Source organism: Malania oleifera, chromosome 3 (assembly GCF_029873635.1).
Source record: "Malania oleifera isolate guangnan ecotype guangnan chromosome 3, ASM2987363v1, whole genome shotgun sequence".
NCBI classification, from domain to species: Eukaryota; Viridiplantae; Streptophyta; class Magnoliopsida; order Santalales; family Ximeniaceae; genus Malania; species Malania oleifera.
This window is the reverse complement of record NC_080419.1, coordinates 12,954,327-12,976,135: the sequence shown is the minus strand read 5'-3', so window position 1 is coordinate 12,976,135 and position 21,809 is coordinate 12,954,327. Positions and strand designations below refer to the sequence as shown.

The following is a 21,809-nucleotide window of genomic DNA, read 5'->3' as shown; positions in this document are numbered from 1 at the left end:
ACAGAGCAAGAGAAGCAGTGCTGGTGTGCTGAGGTTGAGCCATCTCTTTCTCTCTCTCTCTCTCTCTCTCCCCTTAACCCCATACAACCCCCCGCGCCCGTGCACACATAGTGCTCCCCACGCCCTGGCTTTGGGTTGTGGCACTGCTTATGGCTGTTTTGAATTGCTTTTCCGCCACTTCCTTCGTAGTTGCGATTGCCAAGCAGGAGGCTCTCTTCCTCTGCTGCAACTTCTATCTGTCATTGAGATCTTTTCTGTTTCAAACCTGCAAGTTCTGCAAGCCCATTCAATGTAGATGACCCCTGGTTCAGGTACAGAATGGGGGCTCTTTGAAGTTTGAACCCCAGGTGTGAAGTTGTGTCTAATGTTTTGGTTAAATGGGTTGATGGGTGTAGACCAAGTGGCATCCATTTAATTTTTGGGTTCTAAATGGGTCACCCTTTGTGACCTTTATAATTCTATGGGTGTAACCAAGGACTTAAATTTCAGTCGAAATGTCGAAATTTTGGTCGAAATGTTGAAATTTCGAGGGGTCCCGAAAAGAAATTGAGAGACAGATTCGGTTTTGAAAAAATTCGACCGAAATTTCGAGCTTTTGGCAAATTTCGTTCAAAATTTTGAAAATTTCGAAAATTTCACCTATTCTTCCGAAATTTTCTGGAAATCACGTGGAAAAAAGAAATTGGAGGGAGGAATTTCAGCGCTGTTCTAAGTATTCTCAGATTTTATTTTGCTTTTCTCACGTGATTGTGCACGTTATGCAACCCGTGAGCGTATACAGTGAAAAACAAAAATCTCGCAGAGATACTCTGCAGATCCATCATTCAACCCAATAATTCCACCGCTACCACTACACAATTTATTTGTATAAATTAACATCATGCGACATTCGGATACATACCTCAAACTCTCAAAGCCTTCTTCTTCTTCCGTCTTCAAACTTCAAAAAAAAAAACCCTAGATTCCAAATTTTTTGCTGCCTCCTGCCTCCACCTTCGAAGTTCAAACTCCGAAAAGCTCTAGCTTTCAGATCCCCTCCTGCTCTGACCCTTCAAGCCTCTACCTCTAGCCTTCGGCTTCACCCTCCACCTCCATCGTTGTCGCACACTCGTAGTCACAGCCAGCCACAAGAACTCCAGCCTGCAATCTTCCTTTTTTCTGAGGCTCTCGCAGAGCTGCGAGCAAGAAACCGAGAGAAGAGAGACAAGAGACAAGAGTCCAAAGTCCACTGTTGCCCCTCCCTCCACGAGCAGCAGCCAACTCCACGAAATAAAAGGGCTGAAAACTAAAGGCAATTTGTGGTTCATGTTTTAAATAGCATGTTTTAAGTTTTTTTATTTACTCAAAATCTCCCTTGCCCCCAATATATTTACGGCAATGCCTTCCTCTCCCATTTACAGTATTTACCCCTTAATCAGTTAATGTTACTACTTACTACTTTGCTAGTATAGTAAATAATAAGTTAATAACTAGTAAATTTAGTAACTAAATAAAATTAGAAGAATTTACTATTATTGTCTTATTATAGTATAAATTAATAAATTATTTCATTTATTTAAATATATTCATTTTAAAAATTTATTACTTAATAATAATTTTGTAAAAATTATCATTAATTTTGTAATTTTAATTTAATAATTTAATATTTCTCTTAGTTATTAATTTATCTTTATTTAGCATCTAAATATTTTTATTTTAAAATTGTAGAGTAACATCCAAATAATTTATTTTTTATTTTTTACAAATTTAGAGTAATTTAACACCTAATCATTATAGCCTAGTAATTAAATAAATTAAAGTACTTTTTAGCTTAATATAGTTTAAATTATTTCATTTATTTGACTAATTTAATTTTCATAATTTATTAGTAATTTTTTACATTATCATTTGTAAATTTAATTTAATATTTTAATGTTTGTCTTATTTATTAATATTATATTGATAATAAAACATCTCAAATAATTTTCTTTTAAAATTGTTGACTAATTTAACACCTAATTTTTGATTCATTGTTACCTTGTAGGAAAGTAAAATTATCTACAAAAATGTCTGAAAGAAGAAAACAAGATCCAGCATGGGAACATGGATACCCGATGCCCAATGTAAAGAATGGATTTATTTGCAAATACAGCGGAATACAAATTAAGAGTGGTGGTGCAACAAGATTAAAAATGCACCTAGAAAATTACGACCTGCAGCATATTATAAAATCCTACGACAAAGTACCTCCATAAGTTAAGTAGGAAATGAGAATTGATTTAGAAAGAAAAAAAACAGCTAAGGCCAAAAAAATAGAAAGAATAGATCAAATAAAAAATGAATTGCATGGGAACTTGATGCAACCACAACAAATTGATGAAATTGATGATGTTGACGATATTGCATACCCGCCTGACATTTCTTCCTATGAAAGGTCTACATATTGTCAAGCATTCTATGCTTCAAAACAAACGGAATGGGAAAGAGACCAATCTCGTAGGTTTGGAAGTAGCCAACAAGGAGGCAGTTCAGGGGCTGGTAGTAGTGGAGGGTAACCTCCAATGAGTCGATCTCAAAGTGTGAGAGAGCCAGAAATAGAGTCATATATTTCAAAGTCTTCTTAATATTACAAGTCAGACGCAGAAAAACAAAAAAACTTGAAAAATTTATTCAAATGAAGTAAAATAAAAGAAGAAATGAATAGGTTGATTTCAAAATTTTTTATATATGATAATGTTCCACCTGAGAAGGCAAAATCACCTCATTTTAAAAACATGGTATGGGGTTGCCAATCAGCTGGAATGGGAGTCGATCCACCGACACCCTATGAAATTAGAACAAAATACCTTGATTTAGAGGTAAAAGAAATGGAAGACCACGTAAAAGAAGTGAAGAAAAAGTGGGCCACGTATGGCTGCACTGTAATGTGTGATGGATGGACAAACCCTACAAAATTATCCATCATAAATTTCATGGTTTACTCGAAAGGAAGCACAATTTTTCTATAGTCGGTAGATGCTTCTGAAAAAATAAAAGACCATAAATACATATATTCCCTATTAAAACATGTTGTGCAAAAGGTAGGAAAGCAACATGTTGTCCAAGTGGTGACCGATAATGGTAGTGCCTACAAAAAATCAGGTCTAAAATTAATGAAAAAATTCAACTTGTATTGGACTCCTTGCGCCGCCCATTGTATTGATCTCATTTTTGAAGAGATCAGAAAAAGAGAGGCAATAAGCATAGTGATCTTGCAGGGGATACAGATCACTAATTTTATATATAATCATGGATGGTTGCTTGCTAAAATAAGGGAGCACTGTCAAGGGGATATTATGCGGCCAAGGGCCACACGATTTGCTAGAAACTACACTGCACTTGATAGCCTACAAAAAAAAAAAGAGTAGGTTTAAAATCTTTATTCACATATGATGAATGGGCTGAGCATGCTCTTAGTCGAACAAAAATGGGTAGAGAAATTGAAAGTACAGCTCTTAACCATCAATTTTGGGATAGAGTGGCAAAAGTTTGTAACATTTATGAGCCAATATATCGAGTATTGCGTATAGTTGATAGTGAAGTGTGGCCAACATTAGGAGTTGTGTTTAAAGCAATAAGGGTGATGAAAGAGGCCATTGAAATAGGTGCAAGAAGTGCAAGATGGGTTCTCAAAGTAATCAATGACCGGTGGGAAAGAACCCTTGAACATCCTCTTCATGCAGCAGGTATAAAATATTTATAAATTTCAAGAAATTCATATATCAAAATACTTATTACATATTTATATTTTACTTTATTTGATTGACAACTTATTTCTTAAATCCAAAATGTCAATACAAAGAAGGTGTTGGGGAAGATCCTTGTTTACTTGATGTAGTTCACAAAGTTTTTAACACCCTTGAGCCACATTCTTCGGGCCTAGATCAAGTTGGAAATGAGGTGTATTTTTAAAATAAAATTTAAATAAAATAAGTCTTAATCCATGTTTAATTATTCAATAACAATTTTTTTTAGATTATTATATTTAGAGATGCTAAAAGAAGCTTTGGAGAAGCAGTTGCTAAAGCAGTTAGGACAACCATGGCACCTGGTAAGTATTTATATATAAATGTACAATTCCAAGTTACAAACTTCAAGTACAATCTACTAATTACTAACTTGTATTCTGAAAACATTTTGCACAGCTGATTGGTGGATGATGTATGGATCAAGTGCTCCAATCCTAAGAAAGCTAGCATTGCACATTTTGTCACAAACTGCATCTTTATCAGCTTGTGAACGAAATTGGAGCACATTTGCACTCATTCACACAAAGCAAAGAAATAGACTAGCCTACACCAGACTTTAGCAGCTTGTTTTTTGTTATTACAACATGAAGTTTCGAATAGGAGATATGGAGGCCGAAATGGCCAAAATGGCTGAACAAGATCCCCTGGACCTTCTTGACATATCAGTTGAATTGGGTGATGAGGATGAGTATCCACTTTTTCAATGGATTAGGCCATCCCATCTTGATGAACGAGACGAAGTCCCATCCACAAATGGCCAAGCATGCACAAGATGACTTTGGCATTGATGTTAATCAGGTAATGGTAGAAGAAGTAATATCTAGTAGTGATGATTCACAAATGAATCTGGGGTCTAGATATGGAACTTCATCCACTATGCCCTCTAGTGGTGATGATGATAATGACGACGATGATGCTGGTGGTGACGGATCTAACCCCGGCGGTAGTAGTGGGCAAGGTGGTGATGGTAGGGACTATGGAGGAAATGAAGGATAACAAGATTATAGACCAGAAGTGGAATATACACGTCCTTCCCAACTAGAAGATGAGGGTCCACAAAGAGAAACACGTCCAGTTGATAGGCAGTGTAGTCGTAGAAAAGGAAAAGGGAAGATGCATCAAATAGAAGAGGATACCTTTTCCCTTAGTATGGAATCTATGAGTATAGGAACATAGAATGACTCTAATAGTTATGGTGGTTATGAATCTACACAGAACAGCTTCTCATAATCTACATATGGCCAACCGTTTTCATATGCATATAAGTAGGCACAACAATATGGAAATTGGCAACCACATGCCTATGGGTATGGACAAACAGGCCAAGAATATGGGTATGAGTATGACCAGTATGCAAATGCAAAACAATCCTATGGATATACACAACAAGTAGAACCTGCAAGAAGAAATCCTAGTACACGAAGATCTTATGGCCGAGTAGAAACTGCCATGAACCAGATGACTACGGAGAGTATGAACAACACATGTACACCTATACTCAATATTGTAAAATTATATGACATGGAGTGATTATTATAAACAATATATGTCATCTCGAAATCCTAATAATAGCGATAGGAGAGATGACTTTGAGCCACCAAGAAAGTCCATGTGGTATTAGATCATTAAATGTATAATTTTTATTGAAAATGTAGTTGTTTAAATGATAATTTGTTGCCTTAAATCTTAAAGGAATAGTTTCAAAACTTTATAACCATTTGAATGTTCTTTAGTTCATAGTTTGTTTCGCGATATGCAGTTTAATATTTTACACACTAAAAACTTGTCATATATGCATTTTTTTAATGTATTTTGATACCATATTAAGCATAATCATCTATTCTAATATTTCCTAAAGTGTTATTGTAAATTTCCATCATTTACTATAAATTTCCGTAATTTCTTTAAATCAAAATTTCCATCGAAATTTAAGTCCTTGGGTGTAACTTAATCCATTTACTTGTAGTGGGTTGGGTGTTTTAATGGGTAGGTTATAATTGTCACCTGTATTCTGGATATAAGATTTTTTTTTTTCCCTTTTGTGATGTTTATTGCTTTTATGTTGGGCTAAGTTTATGTTTTAACTTTTCATGATTCAGAAGTAAAGCTAGTTGATGTTCCTGAAATGAATTATACTTCAGAGGATCGGCCCCATCCCCGGGGAGAAGTTTGTGTTAGGGGTCCCACTGTTTTCCAAGGCTACTATAACGATGAAGTGCAGACGTACTCACTTTACTTGCATTTCTGGCTCTTTTGAATGTTATTTTGAACTTATAAAAATTGAAAACTTTCTGACATATAATCAAATGGGCAGTAGGGAAGTTATTGATGAAGATGGATGGTTGCATACAGGAGACATAGGGCTGTGGTTGCCTGGAGGACGCCTGAAGATTATTGATAGGTAAAATTGCTGTCCTTAATGATTGCCTTTGAATAAATAATGACAATGATCAAGGTGGCTAGAAAAAAATTGTACCCTGTTTTGTCCCTCACTTGCAATTTTCCTAAAATATAGAATGAACAACTGTTTTGAAACCTTGCGAATTGGATTTCTAGTAGTAAGATATTTTCAGCTCAGAAGTTACTTGGTCTCTGTGGGAATCTCATTCTCCTTGTACATTCTTCTCTCTTTAATAAAATTTCATTTTTCTATGAAAAAAAAAAGTTACTTGGCCTGTGAAGTGTTTTTCTGCTTTGCTAGCAGCCCACTCAATCTGGTGCATATGAAAAAATGAGAGCTTAAACTGTCACATTTTCTGGGCTCCAATTAATATGAATGACAAGGAGTGCAACCTCTTTGATGTTATGTAAGTGGCCTGCTGAGTTTCTTCAACAAAATCATGAAGTTGCTGTTATTAAAATAAAATTCATATTGTTGTAGTAACTACTGAAGCATTTTCGCGTTTCATCTGTTACAATTAACGACTTCAAAAAAAAAAAAAGGAAAAATTCAGTGAATTTTGGTATCAACAAGTTCTCTCTCTCTCCTGTGGCTGTTGTAGATTGAGTTCATGGTTCTAGAAAGGAATATGATTTAGAACTAAAAAAGGTCTTGAGGAAGATGCTTGTTTGGAAATTGTTTAATCTCACCAAATGAAAAAGGAACCAGAACATTCTCTTAAATTAAGAAACAAAAGATCAATTTCACTGGTATGCCTTATGAATGGAGAAGTGCTAAAGCACAGACCAAACCTCAACTTGAGTCATGCCCAAGCAGACCACCTCATAAATTTTAAATCCTCTCAAGGCACCCAGGAATTGCTTTGTCCTGAGACAAGCTCAGAAGCACCTTTTAAAATATTGGTTGCATTTATGTCTTGATTTTTAGTCAGGACCTGGACTGAGTAATTCTGGTGAGCAGAAGTATGGACACAGACACTTATCCAGGCTGTAATTGGAGAATGATAAATATGTTTTGTTAGTAGCATGGAATTCTTTTTAACATTCTCTCAATTTTTGACGTATTATGACAGGAAGAAGAACATTTTTAAGCTGGCACAGGGAGAATACATAGCTCCAGAGAAAATTGAGAATGTGTATGCTAAATGCAAATTTGTTGCTCAGTGCTTTGTGTATGGTGAGGAAAATGAAGTTTACTCTCTCTCTCTCTCTCTCTCTCTCTCTCTCTCACACACACACACACACATTCATGTTTGCAGTTGAACACACATGGAGCCCAGTTTTGCCCAGTTTTGTTTCCCTACCCAAGTGCTTATTGATTGCTTATTTGTTTTTGTTGGTAGGTGACAGCCTGAACTCTTCCTTGGTAGCTGTTGTCTCAGTGGACCAAGATACAATGAAAGCATGGGCTGCATCTCAAGGCATTAAGGTTCTGGGTTGCCAAAGAAATTGATATGCTTTACTATTGTGAACTGGATGAAGTTCTGTTGACCTGTTTGCTATTTGATGACTGACACTGGTAAAACAATTTTTTTGCCAGTTCAATTCACACCGGTAAAACTATTGGGAGTTCAAATAAGCAGTTTTGGCTGTGTTTGCATTCAAATGATAATCCTCTGCAAAATTAATAAATAAATATAAATGAAAATAAAATAAGATAAACAGGACTAGTAAATTCATTGCAAAGGCTAGGCAAGCACTGCTACTTCCTGGAGATGCAATCCATTACATCTCTTCGTAAAAGATACAATCAAGACAATTTTTATTTATTTGTTTATTTTGAAGAATATTTTGGTCTTGTTAACTTATCAAGATATGCTCCTTTACTTCATTTGGTACGATTCACTTGTTCCAAATTTTCAATCATGGCCACTAAACCTATAGATGGACTTCTGTACAGAATTTCCATATGTAGAATTTGGAGGGGTTTATTTCTTGATTGAGGAGCTCAACTGGTTTCAGTTTGGATACAACTTCAGACTGAAACTTGTCTTGTTTGTCAAAGGATAAGATGAATGTGGCACGCTAGGTTTCAAATCACCTTCTGTAAAGGCTGAATATTGTTTGTCATAATAAAAAGTTAGATGGGATTGCCCGGACCCATTGGCATATGGCTGTTTTTGTGTTTGTTTACATTTGTTTTAATTTTGCAGAAGAAACTACCTAGACCATCTATTTGATTTTATGACAATTTGCAAGTGCAGGTTGAAAGTTTAGAACGGCTCTGCGGTGACCCAAGAGCAAGGACTGCTGTCCTGGCCGATATGGATGCTGTTGGGAGGGAAGCGCAGGTAACCTATTGCGAGATATTTCATTGAGTCCCCTGTTTACTAACTATCTTCGATTTCCTTTCTTTATGTGCGTGTGTATGTATATATTTTCTTTTATTTGGTGCCAGCTGAGAGGTTTTGAGTTAGTTAAAGCGGTGACTCTGGTGCATGAACCTTTTACCTTGGAGAATGGTCTGCTCACTCCAACATTCAAGGCAGGTGTTCCGTTTCAAAAGCTCGATGCAAAATTGAGGTGCAGTAAATGAAAATGACAGGCTCTCACATTGTCATGTTCTTATTTTCTTCCAGGTCAAGAGACTTCAAGCTAAGGCATACTTTGCTAAAGCCATATCCAATATGTATGCAGAGCTTTCAACGTCTGATCCATCTCCACAGAAAATGTTGTGAAATAAAGCAGAGAAAGAGACTCGAAAGCCAAGCACCATAGCTTCCGCCTTGAGAATGTGGTGGAAGATGCTGGTGTTAAAAGGCTCAAAACTGACATGCACGTTGTAGCATTTATTCTGATAATTTTTTTTTTTACCATTTCATTTTCAAAAATAAATCATGGGTAAATTAAGTTGTAAATTAAACATGTTGTCCTCGTTCACTAATATATTTTTTATCTCGTGTACATGGATCTGAGTATAAGCATGAATATGGAGTATATTTTATGAATTTTACTGCCAACGTCTTATGAGTACTGTTGATGCTGTTACAGCTATTAGTTTATGAGCACTATGTGCTGTGTACTGTGAAAATGCATGGAGGGGGTACGCTGCTGGGCGACAGTTGGTGTTACTAATTGTCTGGTAGGTTTTATTTTGTCATAGGTGCTTGAGAAGGGATCGCTTATGTTTAGCATGTTGGAGATATTTCAAACTCTAGTAGTTTTTGGTTTCTTTATTTTTTGGATTAAAGGTAGCAATTACTTCTTTCAGCTGTTCTTGTTTTATTTAATTTTCTTTAACAGCTAGTTATTAATGGTTGCATTTGAACGGTCAAATACCATTAATCTTCTATAATAACCAATTTAAGTTACTCCTTTATACAACTTATAAAAAGGTTACTTCAAGCCTTTTTCAAAAAACATGACTAAAGAAGCATTTCTTCTCTTCCTTAAATACTTATGCTCTCCATCATCCAGCAGTAGTCTTTAGTAGTTATCATGTTTTTCTTTCTTCTATAATCCTGTTTTTTTTTTTTTTTTTTCCCTTCTCTACATTGGGTAATCGAATATTATAGCATGACTATTTGCACTAAGAGATTTTCTTCATAGGCGCGAAATCAGTTTCAAGGGTAGTGGTAGTGGTCCTATCAAGCCTCAGCTTCTATGTTGTGATTGTTGCACTAATTTAATTTAATTATTTTTTTTATAATATCTTAATTTCTTACAATCTTAAAGTCGAACACTATTATCTATTTTAGGAGGGAAAAAAATAAATTATATGTATTGAAATTTTTCAAAAAAAAAAAAATTGTGTTTTCTAAGTTTTTTGGATTACACAAGTTTTGATGTTCTTGCTTTCTTATAAATGAGTGCATGTTTGAGTATTGTGTATTTTAGATTAATTTATTTGTTTCTTAATTTTTTATTTTTTTTGGTATAGCAATGTTATAAATATATTATTTGAGTAATAATATTTTATTGAACTTATTTAAATATTGTCAGATTTTGAAATATATTGAAATGTGGGGATTACAATGCTATAATAGCTATAATATTGTTTGAAATTTATTATTATATTAGAGTCAAGTATTAAAAAAAAATTTGTGGTTCAAACAATTTATTAGAAGGTTTTTTTCCCTCACTATTGTTGGTATAGACTTGTTTATTTAAATGGGAGATATTTATATATAATATGTGTGTGTGTGTGTGTAAATGAGAAGACACTATTTATTTTCGATTGTTTTCTAGTAAATAATGTTTTTAATATTTTGTTCTCTTTCACTATGGATATGGGAAAAAAAATTATTTTCATTTTTCTCCAATCATACGATTTTTTGATTTTTGTGAGGCACATAATTTTATTATCTTTAATTGTGGGGGTTAAAGTGTTTTGATATTCTATTCATATGTGAAATAGATGATGGTGTATAAAGATGCAATAAATTAGTATACTTGATAATTATTATTAATATTTTTGTAAAGATAAGAACAAATGAGATACATATTTGCATGAGAACAGTAGTATGGTGATGAAGTCGCCTAAATTTACGAGTCTTAAATGACACATGAAAATTAATTTGAGTATGATAATAATAAAAATAGATTTGTGATTTTATAGTGCATTGTCCAAGTAGATAACATACACATTGTCATAGTTATGTCTTTAGTTAGTATGTTTGTAGACTAACTTGAATTAATTGAATAGTCAAATTGGACTATTATTAGCATGATCACAAAAATGTGTGGCTAATGCCTATATGATTAAATAAAATATGAAAATTGGGAAACAACTGTTGATTAATGAATTCCTTAACTAAAATACTAGTTAAAAAACTAACCGAAAATAAACTTCGTAGGGATGTGTCTTAAGCTCTTAACATAAACTACTAATGACAACAACCCAACTTATGTGATCGGAGATTCCATGAATTAGGTTCAATGTGTAACAAGTCATTGAGTAGTTTGATCATCATTATTACTTTTTTTGATTATCGCTATTATGTTGAAATAATATAACTACAACGATTGTAGGGATGAGTTTATCTCTTAATGAATTTATAGCTTCTGTTACGTGGTGTGTTTAATTGTAGTTATACACTTAATGAATTCACTTATAGGAGTGTGGGAGTGGGGTCATTTTCGATGAAAGTTTAGTTGCAAAAACTTTTTAGAGCAACATTCATGAAAATTCAGATATGGTGCTGACCTATTTGTACCCACCAGCAGGAGCCTTGTATTGTATTTAACTTAGTTTGTAACTGTTCATGGTTAGTTCTTTTATTTTTTTCCTTGGGATCCTGGCGCCAGGGAGAGGCCCACTAGGACTGGGGCATGGCAGTTCTCAATCAAGCGTTCTGCTAGGTAAAGTTATTCTTGCCAATTTAAAGTCATCGGTGCTCATCTTATTAACTTTTCGTACCGTCCGGACAATAATGTATACATTCCATTTCCTCAAGTTGGGGTTACCTTATCCTGACGTACACATGTGTGTGAATTTTTTGTACTAATTATAGTAAGCTTGAAATGTAGAAATAAAATAAAATAAATGAAATCAAATGTATTTCTTAATTTAGGTTCAAATTTTTGTTCTATTTTTTTTCATCATTCTATAAAATAAATATCAATGGCATTGAAAATGAGTTGAGGGCTTGAAATAGTATGGTATATTGAAGTATGTATTAGTAACCTTTGTGGTGATCTCCCCTCAATCAATTTCATGCGTGAAGACATTTTTAGCAAATCCCTTATCACATAAAGAAGAATTCAATCCGCATGAAGATTACTCCAACGACCATTAAATCAATTCAAAAAAAGACGTTCCAGATCAACACGCAAATCTGGCACCCAATGGGAACCGTCGATGGATTCATCAAACCATCAACGGTTTCACCAATCCATTGATGGTAACATTGACGGTTTCAGATAGTACGCAATCCCAAAGCAAATCGTTGACGGTTTCACCAAACCGTCGACAGTCTCATCACAAGGCATGACCGTTGCTGCACATTTATTGAAGATCTGGTTCCAATCTTCAAGGAACCGAACTTATGAAATTGAAAATACCACAATTGTATAATTCATCCCCCGTAAATATTACCCATTGTATAGCCTAAGTGTTCACATTGCCACACCTTGAAATAAAATTATTTTTTTCCAAATTCTTTATGTTTCTATTTTTTATTTATGGTATTAGAGCCATTGTGAAAACTAGGCAAAAAAAAAAAAATTTGTACATTTCCTGCATCATTCAATCTTCTTTCTTACCTTCCGCTCCATTTCTTTTTGTATCCTTCTTGCTATTTTTTCATTGCTACATTATCCCTCAATGTTGGCAACTTCATCACTCTTAAACTCACCCCAAACAATTATCCCTTGTGGCGTGAGCAAGCACTGATTTTAGTCGAGAGTCAAGAATTAGTGGGGTATCTCACAAATGAGCATACCAAATCCAAGTATTCCCACGAATGCATGGGACACAACTCCTCAATTAACATATACTTTCATAACATGGCGAAAGTTCGATCGTCTCCTTCGAGAGTGGATCATTAGGACTCTGTCTGAGTAGACTCTTGGACTTGTTGTTGGCCTCGACACAACTCATGCGGTGTGGGAGGCTCTAAAAAATGCATATGCCCAAGACTCACAAGAACGCGAGTTTACTTTACGCCAACAAGTTACATATCTTCGAAAAGAAGATCACATAACAATCACATACCATATTCGCATCTTCAAAAGTCTTTGTGACAATTTAGCAGCAATTGAAAAGCTTGTTCCAGATCAAGAAAAGGTATTTTGTCTTCTCACTAGCCTTGGTCCACATTATGCAGTCTTTACAACAACTATGTTTAAAGTCTCCGAGACCATCCTACTCTGAGTTGGTCTCTCAACTCTAAATTTTGATCAAAGAAGAAATTGGTTTTCTAGCCACAACGATGTTCTACCCACATCTCTCACCCATCAAGTGACATTTTATGGACAACAACAGGGACGTACCCAACCAAGCCCTTCAGGCTATCGGGAATCATCACAAAAATTCATGTCAACCGGATGTGGGTTTCAAGGACAACAAAACAAGGACTCAAGGCAAGCCCAAATAAAATATACCCCTCAATCAAATACACAACGTCGTCCTCCACCAGTAGGTGAATGCCGCATGACACCTATCGAGAGGGATAAGTATTGTGACCAACAGTGTCAATATTGTGGCATAATGGGCCACATTGCACAAATATGCTGGTGGGTACCCAAGAAACTAGTTTCTCAAAATGACATTCCACAAGCACTTGCAGCATTAATGCTGGACAACACCATTGCAGACACAAAATGGACTATCGACAACGGTGCTTCCAATCACATAACTGGTAAGTCAGGTATGTTAACTAATCTCTAAAAATACTCTGGTTCTGACTTAGTACTAATTAGAGATGGGTCTTCATTGCCAATTCTTGCCATAAGAGACTCTTATTTTTATTTATTTTTATTTTTTTAAATTTGCCTTACCACTAAATGATAGGGCTGGAAAAATGGGTCATGACCCATCCGTTTAAAATGGGTTCAGGTTTAAGGAAACTAAACAGTTTATAAATGGGTCAACCCGTGATCCGCCCGTTTATAAACAAGTTAAACCAAGTTCGGGTCAGGTCACCCGCTTGGTGACCTATTTATTTGAATCCTTTATATACATCATAAACCACCCACACAAAAAACCCTAAATCCTAATTCCTTTCCTGCAGGTCGCGGCTCTCCTCTCAGTTCTCTGGCTGCCTCCTGCTCCTGTTGGTGCGCTGTTGCGAACGATCCACTCCTCAAGCTCAAGTCCTCATCTCCTCCACATGCGTCAGGCCCCTCAGCTCCACAGACCACTTGACTCCACAACTCCAGTCTCCAGCTACATCACTGTCAGATCAAGCTCCTTTATAATCCAGAGATGCAAATCTACGATTCTACCGCAGAGCAAGTTCGGTCACGGCGTTGAACCAAGAGAAGAGGGAAGGAATCATGGAGAGCATATTCGACTAGGCGTTAAGCGACAACCAATGATGGTTCTGTCCCTCGACCTCCACCCATCACCAATTGATGAGAACAATGTTTCTTGTCACTAGGGCCAAGAGGCTGGGAAACGCAAGCCAAACACTCGTCCGGCAAGTTGGAGACCCCATCGATAATCCCCTAGAACTCGTCCCTTTCTTCTAGGAGCATTGGGGAGATCGAGGCCGTGGTTTTGGTCTTGGAGCAGTGGTTGTGATAGGTGTCGAGGCGGCTGAGGCCTGATGAGATGCCGGCAATGGAAGGTGATTGGCCCATCAAAGGTGATGGGAGGACTTCTGGTGGACCTGCATGCACCTTACCTTCCTCCCCTTAACCTATAAGCAACGCCGGGGTAGGAAATGAGAGCAACTCGCTATCTATTGTCTTATTCTTCTCCTTAACCTCTGCTACTCTCTATTCTTCTTTAGATCAATGTATGGTTTTTTTTTTATATGTGATATAATATAAATTATAAAATATAATATACAAAAGTAAAGCTTCCTAAAGCTTTTGCTTCAGGAAGCATTTGATTTCAATTTTAGAGAAGCCACAAGAGTAGCCCCCCCCCCCCCCCAACATCTCTCTCTCTCTCTCTCTCTCTTTGATTTTTCGGCCAAATCGACACCGATCGAAAATCAGAAAATACAGCTAGACTCCATTCTCTACCACCGACATATCTACCAGAGTGGATTTGTCGTAGGAGTGGCATAGGCATATCCCCTGGGGTGAGGTAAATTCTCACTCTTACCTTAATTTTTCTTAAATCTTAAGCCCAATTGACGAACAGAAACTGCCAAGAGATTCATGGGGGAGATTCTCTACAATCTATCCGGAGTGGGTTTTCGAGTTGTAGTTCTGGGGCACCAATCCTAAATCGGGGTAAGTTTAATAATTTAGACTTTTATAGGCTATTTAGGGTATTCAGAATCTAGGGGGATTTTAGTGGACGTTTCTCTGGGGATTGTGATGAATAATGTGGTAAAGTTTGAATTTCAAGATTTCAGGGATTTTGAACGTCATGGGGCGGAGGTCTTTATCCGACTTTTCAGGAATCAGGTAAGGGGATTAAGTTAAGTCAATAATTTTATTGGAAATTGAATCAATTTAATTGTTATGTTTAAATATATATATATATATATATATATATATATATATATATTTAAGACTTTAAAGGTTATTTTGAAAACCAACCATTCAAAATGGATTTTACAAACCTAGGATATATGGTATGGTATTTTTGAATAAATGAATGGTGGATAGCTTGTTTGTTTATATGGTTATGTTAAAATGTGGAAATCGTGTGATAGATGATTTAATTGGTATAAATTATTGCACATCTAAATTTGAGATTTTGTAATACTGAACTGTTTGTGAAATACTAGATTTGTTTGCAAAATACTAGAAATGCTTGTGAATAATGCAGGGATTTGATATGACGACCGAGGGTCGGGGCTTTGTTTAAATGGCTATGAGCCAGATTGTATTTGTGGCCGAGGGCCAGGTTTTTGGAATAACAGGAAATATATGTGAATTAATGTTTTAAATGGTGATTTCTATTATCTAAATTGCATGATATGCTTTAAGAACCCTGGGGACTAGTGTATTGTGAGCACGGTACCATTTCTAGTGATTTGTTATGTGGCCGTGTGCACCCACACCTGTGCTGAGAGGTGTAGTGTGACCTTGTCCAATTTTCACGTGAGGTGAATGTACCCCCTAGGTGAGGGCAATCAGACCAATAGTTGGAGCTGCATATACCTGCGGAATATGTTAGCGGAGAGTCCATATGACTATTGTCTGGGTGGATCCCCCAGAACAATGGTCCAACGTTCGGGCCGTACAACCCATGCCATGGAGGAAGTAAATGGTGTGTTTGTCACAGGGAGTGTCTTATATGCATATCAATTAATTTATGTGAATACAGATAATTAATAAGATAACTTCAAAGGCTTGCTGAGAAATAGGAGTGTCCTAGTAGCAGTAATGGTATTAGAGCAGAGGGAAGCTACTTGTATGGGCGGGTAATCTTCCCTATCCTCGACTAATTGTGTGTGTGAGTGTCAAATAAGAATGATTTCATAAATGAGTTTATTTACTTAGTGAACCGGTTATTTTATGAACACTAAATGCATGCTGGCCACACATTGACATTAACTTAATCTTCCCCTTACTGAGCTGTGCCTCACCCTACTTTACAAACTATCTTTTCAGGAAATCCTAGGGATCGGGTCTAGCAAGTTAGAGGAGCCAGGCTTGTAACACCCCGACCCCGAGGGGCTTGGGATATTAACTTTTTACTACTGATTTACAGCGGAAGCAATAAACTCAATTTTTATTAAACCAGAGCACTAATTATCCATATTACAATCATTTATTTCAAAAGAAGAAAAATTACACAAACATAAATATCTGAAACCATACTAATATTTCTAATCAATCTTTATTTTTCTAATCCCCACCCATATGCTTGCTAAGCCTGATTTTCGACATGTCCTTCAGAGTTATCTGAAATAAAATATGATTGGGGTGAGACGACGCTCAGTAAGTAAATAAGATTATTATTAGTGTGTGACCAAAATGAGTTTTTAAAGAATTTCGTAAAACAATATTTAATACTATAACTTCAAGACTGCTTTTAGAATAAACATAAATTTAAAAATTTCTACATAAAACTTTTGTCATAAATTTCAACAGTAAATTTTTACAATTATATACTATAACTGTTAAATTAAACTTTTAACTTTAAAATTGTAAAAATATTTAATGATAAACATACATATACTTTTCCTTATACGTTTTCCTTAGATCGTCATTTAAGCACCAAAATGATCCTTTTCACGTAAACTTACACTTTTCCTTCAAATCATCAGTAACTTTGTACACGTAATTAAATATGTATAAACATATATTATAAAAACCCACCCTTAGGCCTGTTTGCCGTAAGTCATGTTTACCCCCATGACTGGGTTGTGCGGTCCGAAGACTGGACTTAGCTGGCTGGCCGACCAAACTAAATCAACGTACGTAAACTTTAAGTGAGATTTTCCTTATTAAGTCCTGGTCCGAAACCAGGTGTGCACTCAGGAGAAATCCACTAACATAAATAACCACTCTGTAAACAGTGTGGGTGCACTCTGATCCGTATAAACTTTAAGCTGCGGTACCGAGCATCTGTGACTTTGAACTTTCGTTGCCATAAGGGGTTTGAAAATCATCTTATTATAATTTATGCAATTTAAAATAATATCGTGAAAATCTCATCTTTACTCATATTTACATAAAAAAAATGTAACGTAGAAATAAACTCATGCCACACAATTTTTGTGTTAAAAATGTATATAATTTTATTTTTGAATAGAAAGAAATGCTGAAAATTTACCCGAGGGGATTGGAACATTTCTTAACCCAAAAATAGATGCAAGTATATTAAAGATAGAACTGGTATAATTAAATATGCGTAAAAATAAACTCATGAAAATTTTGTGGAACTAAGTAACATAATTAAAATTTACGTATAGAATAAGCTCGGGTATGAATTTAAAATAAAAAAAAACTAACATAATCAAAATTTACTTACCTTCTTCTTTTACCGTGTGCTATGAACACAATAATTATCTTTAAGAAATGAGATCGGAAAAAGTTGGTGATTTGAAAATTTATTCAAAAATTCTCTTTCCACCACAAATTCTTTCACTCACTAATCCTTCTCTTCCTTGGAAAATTGTTGTGAAAAAATGAAGGTTGAGAGCTCCCTATTTATAGGAAAATTTTGGGGAAGAAATGGAATTTGTAAAAGTGTGGGGAGATGGGTGAAATTATAATTATTAAAAATTAAAAAATGGGCAAGGTATGGGTTGGGTATGGGATAGGGATGGAGGCCATGTGGGAATGCTTGCCACCAATCCCACTAAATAATTTTTTAATTAATTACTTACCTAATTAATTAATCAATTACTTAATTAATTATTTTATTATTTTATTATTATTTTTTCCTAATCATTATTATCATTGTTATTAATTTTAAACTACTTTTAGTATTTATTTATTTTATTATTTATTTTTGAACAAGAATTAAATTTAAATTTTGAAAACTCATGTGGGCCCCACACAACTTCGAGACCCGAATGGATCATACGTAACTTGAATAACTCTTATACGATTTTATGCATCCTACATAACTTTGAGACTTGTGTAAGCCTACATACGGCTTCGGGACTCATGTGGGACCCACACAGTCTTATGGGCCCCGCATAGGATACCTATATTATTATTATTTTATCATATATTTCTTCAAATTATATCAGTTAAAACATTATTTTATGTACTTATTTACGTATATAAACAGTGTCTTATGGCTCCGGGACTCATGTGGACCCCACATAGTCTTATGGGCCCCACATATGATACCTATATTATTATCATCTTATTATGTATTTCTACAAATTATGTCTGTCAAAACACTATTTTATGTATATATACTTATTTACGTGTACAAACAGTGTCTATCCTGTTTATCCTATGAAATTCCATTTTGACTAGGCCGACCTCCAGGGAGCGACTGAGCCGCAATGGTCTCTGAGCACTCGCTAAGACAAGGTCTTTCTTAGGCATCAAATATGGAATCAAGGATCCTACAGAAAAACACTTCTGTATTGATATTAACTTAATGACTATTTTTATTATTTTATTATTATTGTACTTTAATCATATATATATATATATATATATATATATATATATATTTGGGTCATCACAAGGCTAGTGGTTTAAATTTATGTAGGTGGTATGTATGGACAGAGATTTTATTTTTTTATAGTTTTATGGGATGTAATTATGTGAAAATGGAGATATATGTGTATAAAGATAGTTATAACTATGGTAATGTAATTTGAGGATTTTGTATTTTTTTTCCGTTGCATATGTGGGTTTCATATATGATGAATAAGGTATCAAGTACACAGACGTCACTAAAGTAGCATCTCGGGCCCACATGGCGGATCGGGGCATTACAGGTGGTATTAGAGCCTAGGTTTGCTAGGTTATGCAGACTTTGATGATTGATAATTACCAGAGTATAGGTTGAGATAGGATAAGGATGAGAGTGGGTAGATTTGGTTGGGTTTTGGTTTGGAAACTTAGAGGCAGAGTTCCTTTGATGGTTTTCTGTGTTTTTCCTGGAATGACGATTTTAGTAAAACCATGGTAAATCCATCGATGTTTTCGTTTCTAGGTTGAAAGACTGGAGCTTGGAAATTTAGGTTGGGACGTTAGGGCGGTCGAGTACGTGTGTGGAGTCAGTGTTATGTTGGAGACTGATATCTTGTCGGTTTTGTGAAAGAACTAGAGGAGAGAATCTTTAAACTAAGAATTCATACATATTAGTAGTTTCTTTATTTCATACTTACTTCAATTATGATAAATGAGGAGTTTCGAAGTTGGTTTCTATCCTATCTTTGCGATGGATTCTAGGGGAAATGACATCGTAGCTGGAGGGGATAATTATAGGGATACTTCCAGTGAGGATGATGTCGATGCTTTGGCATGCTGCAAAGTATAGCGTGACAAGCTAGGAAGGAGAACCGGAAGGACTCTAGAGAGTAGGATCAGCCACTGGTTGGTCGAGGCTGCACTTTTTAGCAGTTTACCCAGATGAATCTACAGGCTTTTGTAGGAGGGGTGAACCCGATTATAGCTGAAGATTGGGTTCAAGAGATAGAGGAACTGCTGGGTGTGCTGGAGTGCACAGAGGAGCATAAGGTGCGGTTTTCCACCTTTAAATTGGTAGGGGAAGTGAAGAGGTGGTGGCGATCGGCAAAGATGGTTGAGGAATAGCGTCCAGGACATACATCTATCACCTGGAGCCGTTTTAAGGAGGTCTTCTTCGACAGATACTTCCCTACTGCTACCCAAGAGGCGAAGGCTCAGGAGTTCTTGCTTCTGACCCAAGGACCCATGACTGTACAACAGTATGCAGCCAGGTTTGTGGAGCTATCCCATTTCGTTCGTCATATGCTCCTAGATGAGCCGAGGAAAGCTTGGATGTTCAAGAGAGGTCTGAGGCATGGAATATGCGCACGGGTGGTGGCGTTGTTGACTCAGAGTTTCTCTGAACTGGTGGATAGGGCCATGATAATTGAGGCCAATATTTAGGAGGAGAAGAGAGCCATAAACTAGAATAAGAGGCCTTGCCTCAGGGGTTTCAAACCAGCACTAGTCAAGGCTCATGGAGCCGACCTGGTAATTTCTCACGCTAGCGACAGGATACGAGATCTCAAGCCCGTTAGGGCAATTCGCAACATCCTATCTGTTCTAGATGCCATCAAAGGCATTAGGACGAGTGCAGGGGAGGACCAGTTGTCTGCTATCAGGGCAGTGGGGCTGGATATATGGCGCGGGACTACCGTGCGACATTGAACTATCCACCTCCACAACATCAGTACCAAGGAGGTCAGGAACCCCGAGGGGGTCATCAGAAGGGGAGTTGAGATTAGAGGATATCTCGGTAGTAAGGGATTTTTCTGATGAATTCCCCAAGGATCGGTCGGGACCATCTCATGATCGTGACGTAGAGGTTACTATTGATCTAGTTCTGGGGACAACACCTATTTCTAAAGCGCCGTACAGAATGACACCGGCAGAATTAAAAGAGTTAAAAGAACAGTTACAAGAATTATTAGATAAGGGTTCATTAGGCTCAGTGTGTAACCTAAGAAGCGTCGGTATTGTTTGTGAAAAAGAAAGATGGGTCGATGAGAATGTGCATCGACTAAGTATTTTCATATTTCCATAAGTTGGCCAAAATAGTGGGGATAGTTTAATCCTAAAATTAAAATGACCATAAGAATGTAAGATACTAAGTGGGCAACAATTGGACTCCTGTGTTTTGGGAAAATTCTTTATTCCCTAGGAAGTTGTGTTATCTCCATAACTTAAAAACAAACATGAGAATAAGATGTCATGGGTATCACATTGCCAAGTATTTCGAAAGATCCTGTGAACCAAATAACACCTAACCGAATCATCTTAAGCAACTTACCTAGAAGAAAAATCATAATGATACTTGGACCTTTAGCAAATTGCTATCTAGAAAGAAAACCATACATGCTAGGACCTGGAGCTTATCCTTTTGCTCTATCCTGTGCGAATCCTAATTGACAATGGGACACTAATTTAATCACTTGGGCACCGGCTTGGTTGGGATTTTATTCATATACAACTTAATGTGAAATCTTCTATGGTGATCTGCAATTAATTGTAGTTTTTGAAGCTACTCCAAAATCTAATCCTTCTACCATTAGCAACTCTCTAGTACAAATAAATATCACCCTTTCCTTCGTAATCCATTTCACACAAGAATTATGCCGCCAGAAAATGTTCAATCATTGATCATAACTAATTAAACAACTTCATTAGTACTGTATTCTATACCAAGAACCACGACACGCGTTTATTGCATATTGTCCAACCACTAGAGCCAGATCAAGGTTGGCTTGAGTTAGTATACCAGGACTTGGACTTACCATAATTGCAATCCTTGTTTTTCATTGAGGATATCTTTTAACTATATTTTGATATTCAACGTTTGCCAACATGGGCTAGAAGTGGAGTCTTAAAAACTATCTGAAGCAAGAAAAAAAAATTAGAAACCAATTTGGTAGGAAAATAAAACTTTAC

General features: G+C 36.0%; 2 protein-coding genes across 2 annotated transcripts in view; both read left to right on the top strand.

Moving 5' to 3' along the window:
* Positions 1 to 9,127, top strand: part of LOC131151610 (long chain acyl-CoA synthetase 6, peroxisomal-like) — a 56,804-nt gene extending 47,677 nt beyond the window's left edge. Inside the window, exons 17-23 of the mRNA XM_058102873.1 lie at positions 5,867 to 5,990; positions 6,082 to 6,168; positions 7,241 to 7,344; positions 7,511 to 7,596; positions 8,372 to 8,458; positions 8,566 to 8,652; positions 8,747 to 9,127. Of these exons, the coding sequence (XP_057958856.1) occupies positions 5,867 to 5,990; positions 6,082 to 6,168; positions 7,241 to 7,344; positions 7,511 to 7,596; positions 8,372 to 8,458; positions 8,566 to 8,652; positions 8,747 to 8,845 (674 nt within the window). The 3' untranslated portion in view covers positions 8,846 to 9,127. The remainder of the gene's footprint in view (positions 1 to 5,866; positions 5,991 to 6,081; positions 6,169 to 7,240; positions 7,345 to 7,510; positions 7,597 to 8,371; positions 8,459 to 8,565; positions 8,653 to 8,746) is intronic.
* Positions 9,128 to 19,593: 10,466 nt separating this feature from the next.
* On the top strand, positions 19,594 to 20,285 carry LOC131151168 (uncharacterized). The gene is made up of 3 exons (XM_058102420.1): positions 19,594 to 19,686; positions 19,797 to 19,933; positions 20,024 to 20,285. Exons 1-3 carry the CDS (start codon positions 19,594 to 19,596, stop codon positions 20,283 to 20,285), a joined length of 492 nt encoding a protein of 163 aa, XP_057958403.1.
* Positions 20,286 to 21,809: the final 1,524 nt, after the last annotated feature.